At 35.3% G+C, this 12,500-nt stretch overlaps 1 protein-coding gene across 1 annotated transcript in view; it reads right to left on the reverse strand.

The window, feature by feature from the left end:
• Positions 1-12,500, reverse strand: part of LOC130222645 (kinesin-like protein KIF21A) — a 73,181-nt gene that overhangs the window by 35,782 nt on the left and 24,899 nt on the right. The window contains exons 8-14 of the mRNA XM_056455176.1: positions 8,552-8,627; positions 8,371-8,476; positions 7,961-8,149; positions 5,378-5,577; positions 3,484-3,591; positions 2,880-2,948; positions 63-208 (exon numbers count right to left, since the gene is read on the reverse strand). Coding sequence (XP_056311151.1) covers positions 63-208; positions 2,880-2,948; positions 3,484-3,591; positions 5,378-5,577; positions 7,961-8,149; positions 8,371-8,476; positions 8,552-8,627 — 894 coding nt within the window. The remainder of the gene's footprint in view (positions 1-62; positions 209-2,879; positions 2,949-3,483; positions 3,592-5,377; positions 5,578-7,960; positions 8,150-8,370; positions 8,477-8,551; positions 8,628-12,500) is intronic.

Below are 12,500 nucleotides of genomic sequence, written 5' to 3' on the forward strand. Positions count from 1 at the left end.
CAGTCTTGATGGGTACTGAAGCTCAGTATGTTGATAACCCTAATAAGCTGAACACACGTTACCTGGTCCCGTTAGGAGCTGCGGCCCCGGGGGTGTGTGGCCGTGCGGAGCCTGTGCGGGGTGAAGAATCCTGCAGCGGCTCTGGTAAACTGATCTTACGGTTAACTTTACCTGATGCCGGTCGTACTTGTCGTCTCAGCGCAGTGATCTGAATCAAAGAAGTGGGAAAGAGAGGTAGAAACATGTTTATCTCTGTGTGAGGAAGGGAGAGCTTACACGTCTGTCATCATGACAAAGAATAGCTGATCAAATCTGATAACCAAGAAGCAATATGGTGTTTACGACTTCACAGAAAAGCTAGCATTCAAAGACCTTGAAGCACTACTTGTTTCTCGATTCTAAGACTGCATTTGAACGCAATTGACAAATAGTCGCAGGCAATTTAAAATTATGACAAGGCAGCACAGTAACGATTCTCTCTACTGTCCCGAACATCTCTCTCGCTGGCCTCGGGCCATCGGGAATCCTTATTGTCGAGCCCTGCTAGCGATAAAGGTAAAGGCTACTTTCTTCAGAATATCTTCCTTTGAGTTCAACAGAAGAAAGAAGTGGAGGAGGAGTAAAGGACAGACATTTTATTTTTAGGTAAACTATCCCTAAGACTTAAGAGGAGTTGTAGTCAATAGTTAGCTTCATATGGATCATTTGTTGATGTTTCTTTATGAAGCTGCAATTGGGTGTTTTTGCTGGGTCGGACTTTAGTCAGATTTCCTTGAGTCTGTCATTCAATATTTTGATTTGTGTTTCAAGCATTTATTTTATTATGGTGAGCAAACAATGACAGATTTAAAAAAACAAAAAACAAATTTCAAGTGGAATGAACTTATTTTAATCACAATTTCATAAAACTCACTTTATTTATTTACTGAAATATAGTAAATCATGAAATATTAATTTGCATTCAGAGATTTGTTAAAGTTGAGTTCAAATCAACTGAATATTTGCATCTTCATTCACTTTCCCTCAGCTTAGTCCCTTTAGTCATCAGGGGGTTGCCACAGCGGAATGAACCACCAACTATTCCAGCATATGTTTTACGCAGCGGATGCTCTTCCAGCGCCAACCCAGTACTGGGAAACACCAATACACACTTATAGTCCCACACACACTCATACACTACGGCCAATTGAGTTCGTCAGTTCCCCTATAGCGCATGTGTTTGGACTGTGGGGGAAACCGGAGCACCCGGAGGAAACCCACGCCAACACAGAACATGCAAACTCCACACAAAAACGGCCACTGAGGCAGTCCCCGAACCAGTGACCATCTTTCTGTGAGGCAACACTAACCACCGTGCTGCCCATAGCATTTGCAGAAACATTGAAAGTTATATTTATTAAGTATAGTAAGTAAAGAAGCTGATGACAATATGTATTACGGTACGTATGAATTTGTAATTAGAAAAGTCACGTATGGCCCGTTTCCACTGAGTGGTACGGTACGGTTCGGTTTGGTACGCTTTTATGGCTGTTTCCACTGTCAAAAAGCGTACCGAACCGAACCGTACCGTACCACTTTTTCGGCACCCTTTCGAAAGGGTACCAAACACGAGAAAGGGTACCAAAAGGCGGAGCCACACGCGCAGCTGAACGCTATTGGTTTACAGAGATATGTCATTCGCTTACGCAACAAGCCAGAATGAAAACAAAAAACCCGCCATGTTTGAAAAACACAGCGAGAGATTACAGCAGAATTATTTATACATATAATAACGAGCCATGGTCGATCTGGGCTCAAACAAACCTTGTCGTCATCTTGATGAACAGCCACAAAGCCAAGAAGAAGAGCAGATTTACCCTGTGCCCCGTAGTTTTTTACGAGCCAGTCTGAGGCGCGAGCGGTTTCGCTTTCTTGCTAGCGTTCGCGCGCGTCTCTAACATTATATCTGAAATAACAAACTTTTTGAGCTGATGATAATAACCTGCGCTTGATTATTGATGTGCTTTTGAAACCCGATCCTGTCAGACACTGACAAACGCGAGAGTGAAGCGTGAAGAAACAAAGGAGAAGCCGGAAAAAGGGGAATGACGAAATTACTGTCTAACAGAGGCTACATGTGCTGCTGAAGATTACATACACAGATGAGAGGTTTACACTGACTGTAGGCTATATTTTGTGTTGTTTTGAACCTAAACACGGACTAAATGTCTGCTATATTTAGTTCTTCTGTAGTTGGGAACATATCGGAGACTGTAAGGGGCTGTATGTGTTTATATATGTTCATTTATTTAGTTATTTAATATAATTACAGACGTTACAGTAGGCTGTTTCGCACTGTCATTGATCTGCAGTTATAATCAACTCATGTTCATAGTAAGTATAGAAGTATTTATGTGTGTAAAGCATCTGTGTTGTGAGAAGTGCTGCTCATATGATATGTGAGCGACCCGTACAGCTTTATTTTAGACATTTCCTCGAGCGAGAGTGACGTCGACTGAAACTTTCTGTCACACACCACGCCCACCACAAGGGTACCGTTGTTAGTGGAAACGCAAGCCTGATAAAGGTGACCCGTACCAAACCGAACCGTACCAGTCAGTGGAAACGAGCCATTCAAAACAAATTGAATCATGTAATTAATAAGTTTTTGAAGTAACTTCTCCAACGCTCAATAGATATCACATTTTTGAGGAAGTATACATTGTATAACTGTAGATTACCCATGCGCACACTTGACAGCTGTACTGTCCACACAAGTCCCTCCTGAACCGTTTCCTGATTGTGATTGTGACGCACACCATTTGTAAAGCTGCTTTGAAACCATAACTATTGTGAAAAGCGCTACACACACGATCATGGATTGAACTAAATAACGTCACCTCTTCCGCTCTCCTGCGCAGAATGAGCTCCTGTTGTCTCTTCTGAGCCTCCAGCTGCCGCAGCTGATGCTGAACGACAAAACCAACAGAGAACAATCAGAGAATGAGCAGAGATCCACTCGATATCTCTAGACAACAACACACTGTGCATTTCAGAGTGTGCCTCACACAGGTGAGTGGGTTTGACAAACCACCTGTAGAAACACTCTTCTCTCCATATGCACCCGACACCTTACTTAAACTCCATCTTACAAGGTCTCAATAAGGAAAACAATGTTTACTTGTGAATGTACCACACAATCATATCGCACTGTTTACTTTTTCGATTTATTTTGGACAATATCACACACAATATTGTTCTGTCTTATATAGTTTAAGTATTTATAGTATATGTATAAGTAGTAGTTAGATATGTATAGTTTTAAAACAGCTCCTACATCCAGTATTGTGTTCATATTTATGATTATGTGTGTTTATGTCGCACTCTTTACTCATTGGATGGAAATGGTAATTAATTAGCACGTTTTTTTTTGCAATAATACCAAATCTAACATCATCTTTGAATGATAACACAGCTTGTGTGTGTGAGAATGTGTTGCTTCACCTCCTGCTTGCGGTGGTCTTTCTTGAGTGTGGCGATCTCTCTGTTACGCCGCGTCTCTGTGACCCTCGTCCTCTCCTGCTGCTCCTTCATCTGCTTCATCAAACCCACCTGAGTGAAGCCAAGAGGACGTCCATTACACACCACTGCACTGTCAGACTAACACACAGACGCGGGTTAAAAAAATCGTGTCAAATATCCAACCCAGGCTCGTTCTGAAAATGTACCCATGTATACATTTCTGGAGAGCGCCAAATACGTCCCAGGAGCTACATTTTTTTTGCAGTTTTTGTTTTTGCGAATCCACCAGAGGGCGCTGTGTGCACCTTTTCAGATCTCAAATTTCTCTCGCAAGTGCCTTTCACGCCTGTTGTTCTTGCGTAAATCCACCAGAGGCCGCTGTCGACTGACTGACCGATCGACTGGCCCATCCCACCCCCTTTCCTAAACCCAACCAATAGTGTTTCCGATTGACCAGCACCCAAAACGCTCAACAGTGTTTTGAAAAGCAATCCAGAAAAAGTAAAGCCCTCGCCTGATTTTACCACGTTTTCCGATCTTACCACATTCTCACCCTGTTATTTACTTGTTTGTTTAATTTTTTCTTGGCTTCTGTTTTTGTTTTAGCGCTTTCTGTTTCTTCGCTGGACTCAAACCCTGTTGTCACGGTCAACTCCACTGTGCATCTCAAGTTCTCCAATGTACATGGTGAGCTACTGGACAAACCGGTACTGGACAAACCGGTAACAGCGAGAAAGTCGTCCATAAGCGGTCAGCTGGTAGTGTAACTGGTATCATACCGTCCCTAGCGTTCGTTTTGAAGACGAAACACAGCCATACTTACCTCTGGTTACATAATTCGCGATCTCAAGAAATGTATATAGGGGTACGTTTTCAGAATGAGCCTATGTTGGAATTATCAGACAAGCCAATTCGGCCATTTAGGATCCATCAATGACGTTCGTTCAATTTTGTAATCGCTATTCGTTCGAGTTTTTGTCTAAAGAGAGGCTCAAACATCTGCAGAACTGAGTGTCAAATGTGAAAATGCCACATCCTTTGCACTTTTCATGAGTTAAACTTGATTTTTACTATGTTTAGCTTAGCTTAGCATAAATAACTGAATGTGATTAGACCATTAGCATCTCGCTCAAAAATGTTTAGATTGTTTTACTGTTTAAATCTGGACTCTTCTGTAGTTACACTGTGTATTATGACCGACAGAAAATGAAAGGTTGCTATTTTCTAGGCTGAAATGGATGGGAACTAAACTCTCTTTCTGGCGTAATAATCAAAGAACTTTGCAGTCGTACCATGGCTGCAGCAGACACAATGGCATTATGCTAAATGATATTAGCTAAAAACAGTTCCCGGTTAGGTAATGAGGCAACAACACTGCATAATATCACTGCGTACGATGTAGCAAAGAATTGTAAATACTATCATATATACAGAATAATACACTTTACTACAGTATATGGTACAAAATACTACAGTATTTATAACATACTAGTATTTAGTAGAAATTAAACTAGTATCTAACTTTTTAATTATTAATATTTCTGATATGGCTATTCTAAATGGTTGGTAACGTAATTGTAATGTTCATTTTTGTAGCCAAAACACACACACTTGTACAGCTATTGTTATGGGGACTCTCATAGACATAATGACAAATTCTCTACTGTACATCCTTTATATTCTGTTCTACCCTCACAGGAAACAATCTGCAGTTTTCTTTTCCAAAATACTTAATTGTATCTGATTTATTAACTTTTTTTCTTATGGCGACAAAAAAAAAGCCTAACAACGTCAATGTTTACTGGTGTTACTATACTTGTGGGGACATTAAGTCCCCATAGCATGATGAATACAAACTTCAGACACACACACAGACCTTGGTTTTCTTCATCTCAGACACGTCCTGCTGCAGTTTCTTCAGCTGTTTCTCGTACTGCGATTGGTTCTTCAGCAGTCGTGCGTGCTCCTTCTGTGCCGACTGCAGTTTCTGCAACTCTTTGTTCATGGAGTTCAACTTCTTCTCGTATTCAGACTTGATCTTCTTTGCTTTCTCCTCCGTGCACGTCTCTACTGAGCCTGCACACAAGTATAAATGAGTAGCTAAAGTTATGCTTTGTTCTCCGCAACGTGAATGAAAAAGTTCTCTAACTGTTTGTGTTGTAGTTTTCAGTCAAACCAGAAGAGGGCAGTAGAGATACACAGCCTTTTCCTGATCATTTGCTTTTCCTACAGTGTGTTGAAAATGTTTTGTCACTTATGGTCACCAAAGCTGCATCAATTTGATGAAATTACAGTAAAAAAGCTGTAAAAACGCAGAAATACTAATCAAGTTTTTACATATTTTGAAATTGTGATCCTTTAGAAATCATTCTAATTCAAAATGCTAATTTTATTGGTCACATACACAGTCATATACAGCAGTGGTTGTCAAACTTTTAAGCCAGCGACCCCCAATGTAATATCGTCAAGAACTCGCGACCCCCCACTACCAAAGCATATGCAAACAATAAAAATAACTTATTTTCAGGTGTTCACAATATTTTAATAATATTTACTATACATTGCAGGGCTCCAAATGAACATTTCTGCTTGGTAGCACTGGTGCTCCTAAATTTAGTCGCACCCACCAATTATCGCACTGGTGCTCCTAAATCGCACCCACCAATTATCGCACCGTTACTTCAAGTTTTATAAACAGATTTATTGCATTTGAAATCAACAGTAATCAAAACTAACAAGCAAATATATATATATATATATATATATATATATATATATATATATATATATATATATATATATATGCATGCGTGAGGAAAATATGTCTCAATGAAATCCCGATATCACAAGAAAATTCATTTTTATAGCATAATTGAGTGACCAAGAGATACACGGACGGAGCGCTCACCATGACATGAATTCATAAATGAATCTGTTAACGTCAACTGTGCTGTGTTCTCACAGGTGGTGTCTGATATTGCACAGATGCTATTGACATATACCTTATTATTTTCATACGTCATTTTATTAGCAATACCAGTCTTTTCATGAGCTGCAATATTACTTTAATCTTAGTCAGTGCAAGCCCTTTTGCGATAGTGAACATGGTGTTAAATGTTACATATAGCTGCCATTAAAGGATAAACAGAACCTCTCGTGCTTAAAATGTGTAGATGTGGCAGTTACCTTACCTGAAAACCCCGTCCCACAGACTTTACAGTGAATGCTAGTTATTTTCACGGCGGACTTGAAGCCAATGGAAGTCTTTTATCCACTCTTTAATAAGTGTAGCTGGTGGACTAACATTCACAACATGAGAACTAATCAGATGTGCCATTATTTGTAGCTTTAGGTGGTTTCTAAAACTAAATCTGTCTGTTGTTTTCGTTCTCTCATCTTCAGCACGTTACATTTTCGCGGTTGTATCTCCTGTCATCTGAAGGCAGAAGGCGTTGACTGAATGATTCAGTCTAGCGCAGTGGGCCAATAAGAAGAGCGCGAAGGCGGGACTAGCGTTGCCGGCTTTGTTTACTGCAGCAAGTTGACATGACAACAGTTTTAAACTGTTCCTAAAGGCTGCGTTTCAAGTGCAAAGATGCATTCTGCCTGAATGTGTCCTAAATACATCAATGATATCTTTAAAAAATCTAAAAATATATATTATAATCACTGAAAATTACACAATTTTTAAATCACTCTCGCGACCCCTTGAAATTATTCAGCGACCCCCAGTTTGAGAAGCCTGATATACAGCACGGTGTGCAGTGAAATGCTTATATGACCGCCAGCGACCTAACACCAAAACGCTATCAATAAGAGCTTAATTATAGAATAAAATAATAAATAAATAAATACACGTTGAAATAATAACAATAGAAAACACAACAAAATATAAAATATTTGAAAAGGTTAGATATAGAAATAACAGACGTAGAAAATATTACGAAACACCAACACGAAGCGGCTAAATATCACCAACATAGACGGCCATCGGAGTAAGTATAGCTAGAGAAAATAAAACCAAATATGAAATATTTCAAATAAAAGTACTGAGTTATAGTAGAATTTCAATAGAAATGTCCAGAATTGTCCAAAATAAAGCAAATTCTCAATCTGTGTTAAAAAAGATTTCTTATTATCGATGTTAAGCTTGTTTTAATGTTTAATTTCGTTTCTAAATACCTCGATACACCTGCATTCAAACGTTTGAACCAATAAGATTAATAAACAGGGAACTTAATTCAGCAAATATGCATTAAATTGATTCAAAATTACAGTATAACCGTCCAAGGGATACAAAAATTCAGATTATTATAGGGTATATGCAGGAATCCTAAAGGTAATTTCAATACCTTTTAAAGACCTCAGAATATTTTAAGAGCTCGTCGCCACTTCAGGTTCTAATCAGAATCAAACCTTTAACTATCCACTTTTCAGCATGTGTGTGTGTGTGTTGTACCCATGTTATGCAGCACGCGGTCTCTCTCCAGCTGCGTGTCTCTGATTTTGCTCTGCAGCATCATCAGTTTCTGCTCGTACTGTTGTTTGAGCGTGTGCAGACGCCGCTGACTGTTCTCCAGCTCATCGATCAGACGCTGTTTGATGGCGATCTCGCACGTGATGTTGGCCAGATCTGCCTGGAAATCCTCTGTCGACACACAAACATTAACCGAGCGAATGAAGTCCAGGGAATAATTGATATATAATTCACTTATACGGTCTCAAATTGATTGTGTGTGTCATTACGTTTTAAAAATGTATTGGGAAATAGATTCGAAAGAAACAGAAGGCTGATAATGTTGACTTCAATGATGTGTCCGAACTGTCTTTCAATTAAATAAATCCCCCAATCTGAGTGTCTGACTTTACCTTTTTCCTCTAGCTCAGAGTCAGACTCCTCAGAGCTTTCCACCTCCATCTCATCCTCCTCTTCCTCACCCTCGGCTTCTTCAGCTTCATCATGATCGCTGCCGTCCTGCAGTGGAAAGTATTATTAGAATCAAAACTTGCCTCAAGTAATACTAGAGATTGTTCTTAGAGTTCAACTCACGACGTCTGGCTCCTCATTGGCTCGGTCTGAGGCCTCTTTATCTTGCTCGTTATCAGGCCCCTCCTCCTTTATGACACTGCAGGAGATCAGAGATCGGACTATTACATCACACTCACAGTAATACAATACAACCTGCATAGTGTAAGCTTTTTCATTAAAGACCCCATAGAACTGTTGACTGATGGTTTTTTGATTCAATAAAAAGTAATTAAATTGAATTAAAATATATTAAATTAAATTAAAATAAATTTAATTAAAATATAATAAATTAAATCAAGTTAAATCAAAACATATTAAATTAAATTAAATTAAATTAAAACATATAAAATTAAATTAAATTAAAATAAATTTAAATATATAAAATTAGAATAAATTAAAATATATAAATTAAATTAAATTAAAATATATTAAATTAAATTAAATCAAAATATATAAAATTAAAATAAATTAAAATAAAATATATTAAATTAAATTAAAATATATTAAATTAAATTAAATCAAATATATATTAAATTAAAATAAATTAAAATATATTAAATTAAAATAAATTAAAATATATTAAACTAAATTAAAATATATTAAATTAAAATAAATTAAAATATATTAAACTAAATTAAAATATATTAAATTAAAATAAATTAAAATATATTAAACTAAATTAAAATATATTAAATTAAAATAAATTAAAATATATTAAACTAAATTAAAATATATTAAATTAAATTAAATTAAAATATATTAAAATAAAAATAAATTAAAATATATTAAATTAAATTAAAATATATTAAAATAAAAATAAATTAAAACATATTAAATTAAATTAAAATATATTAAATTAAATTAAATTAAATTAAAATATATTAAATTAAATTAAAATATATTAAATTAAAATATATGAAATTAACATATATTAAATAAAATAAAATTTAAAAAAAATTAATTGAATGTAATTTTATGTAATATCAATTTAGATTAATTAATTCATTCATTCATCCATTTTCTTTTCGGCTTAGTCCCTTTATTAATCTGGAGCCACCTCAGTGGAATGAACCGCCACCTATTCTCAGCACATGTTTTACGCAGCGGATGCCCTTCCAGCTGCAACCCATCTCTGGGAAATAATTAATTAATTAAAATGTATTATTATTATTATTGTGGTGTTGAAGTAGGTTTTTATTTTAATTTAATGTAATTTAATGTAATTAAACTTTTTAATTAATTCATATATTCATTTATTTAAATGTATTTTTTTAAAGTTGAAGTAAGTTTTGAGGAGAAGTCTAAAAGTTTTCATTTCTTAATTTTCTTATGTCATGGGGTCTTTAAATCAAAAGTTTCCACAGATTGGATAATCACTGATTCCATCATTCAGGGTTAGTGAATTAGCTGAGCTTATTATACTGTTAAAACTGTAAGGAGACATTGAATTTGGATCATTTGTGAAGCTGTGAGTTGATTACACGCATCCTTAAAGGCCTAGCAGAATGAATCCCAACTGAATGAAAGAGAACTGTAATGGTACGTTCACACCAGACATGAACGAAAGATAACGCGTGAGTGATTTACATGTAAGTCTATCCTAAAATGCAATAGACATCCTCCAGCGTGGTTTTCAGGAATGAGGTGGCGATTCGAGTGAAATCGATTCGCACACATCAATTGAGTTTAAAAATCTGAACTTTATCAAATATTTGTGCTGAGTGTAAACAAATCAGGAGCTTCCTCTTGTAGCGGCTGCCCTGAACGAATCTACGCAGGCACATGAAGCACAGCTACTCTCTTATCAAAATCCATGGCAGCCATTTTGTACAAAAACTGTAGTGATTTGGGTTTGTTGTGAATGAAGCGAATGTCACGCACAAATTAAGCAAGTAAACAAAAAACCTTTAAGCATGTAATCCGGTGTGAACATCCCATAAAGATTTCTTCCTGATCCTAGTGAGCAGCAGCTAGCTAGAAAACATTTACAGGCAACACTGACCAACTCTTGTACCTTTTGACCCAAATTTCCCTCAGCATTACTTCATTAAGTAATCCCAGACCCCAACTTGTAACAAGCTCATTAAAATCTTTCAGACATCTCCAGCATTTTAAGCTATGCTGTAGCACATCAAATCATTAGCACAGCAACATGCTAACAGTAAAATAAAATCTCTACTATAACATTAAGCACTATATAGTGTATACCTGTGATTACAAATGGACTGTTTCACTCAGTTATTGTAGATACATTCGCCATTGTTACATGTTTTGTGTAACTTTTAAGTAACACGGAGTTAGCAACATGCTATTGCTAATCTCTACTACGGTATGTGCTTCAGTTACAGGAGTTACTGCTTTTGTTTAGGTTTTAGATTCTTTGATTCTTTCACAAAGTGACTATTTCCCCTATTAATTGTGACTTATGTATTCTCCATTGTTAGTTTTTTAAGAAACGCGTTGTTAGCTTAGCAACATACTACTAACAAACTATTTTGGAGTATTCTGGAGTAGCTGATTGTCAATATTATATTTTATTAAGCTTAAAAATAATGTTAGCTTAGCCTAATAGTTAGCTTGTGCTAATAATATTCAATAGCAACTTGTTTAGTATAATAATGCTAGTTTAGCCATACGCTAATATTATTCAATAGCAATTTGCTTAGTATAAAAATGCTAGTTTAGCCATGTGCTAATATCATTCAATAGCATTTGTTAAGTATAATGCCAGTTTAGCCATGTGCTAATATTATTCAATAGCATTTTGTTTAGTATAATAATGCCAGTTTAGCCATGTGCTAATATTATTCAATTGCATTTTGTTTAGTATAATAATGCTAGTTTAGACATGTGCTAATATTATTCAATAGCATTTTGTTTAGTGTAATAATGCTAGTTTAGCCATGTGCTAATATTATTCAATAGCAATTTGTTTAGTGTAATAATGCTAGTTTAGCCATGTGCTAATATTATTCAATAGCAATTTGTTAAGTATAATGCCAGTTTAGCCATGTGCTAATATTATTCAATTGCATTTTGTTTAGTATAATAATGCTAGTTTAGACATGTGCTAATATTATTCAATAGCATTTTGTTTAGTGTAATAATGCTAGTTTAGCCATGTGCTAATATTATTCAATAGCAATTTGTTTAGTGTAATAATGCTAGTTTAGCCATGTGCTAATATTATTCAATAGCAATTTGTTTAGTGTAATAATGTTAGCTTAGCCATGTGCTAATATTATTCAATAGCAATTTGTGCTAATATTATTGTTTAGTATAATAATGCTAGTTTAGCCATGTTAAACTAGCATTGTTTAGCCATGTTAAACTAGTATTGCTATTACTCAACAGCAATTTGTTTAGTATAATGTGCTAATATTATTCAATAGCAATTTGTTTAGTATAATAATGCTAGTTTAGCCATGTGCTAATATTATTGTTTAGTTTAATAATGCCAGTTTAGCCATGTTAAACTAGCATTATTAGCCATGTTAAACTAGTATTGCTATTACTCAATAGCAATTTGTTAAGTATAATAATGCTAGTTTAGCCATGTGCTAATATTATTCAATAGCATTTTGTTTAGTGTAATAATGCTAGTTTAGCCATGTGCTAATATTATTCAATAGCAATTTGTTTTGTGTAATAATGTTTGCTTAGCCATGTGCTAATATTATTCAATAGCAATTTGTGCTAATATTATTGTTTAGTATAATAATGCTAGTTTAGCCATGTTAAACTAGCATTGTTTAGCCATGTTAAACTAGTATTGCTATTACTCAACAGCAATTTGTTTAGTATAATGTGCTAATATTATTCAATAGCAATTTGTTAAGTATAATAATGCTAGTTTAGCCATGTGCTAATATTATTGTTTAGTATAATAATGCTAGTTTAGCCATGTGCTAATATTATTGTTTAGTATAATAATGCTAGTTTAGCCATGTGCTAATTTTATTGTTTAGTA

Source organism: Danio aesculapii, chromosome 4, assembly GCF_903798145.1.
Source record: "Danio aesculapii chromosome 4, fDanAes4.1, whole genome shotgun sequence".
Classification (NCBI taxonomy): Eukaryota; Metazoa; Chordata; class Actinopteri; order Cypriniformes; family Danionidae; genus Danio; species Danio aesculapii.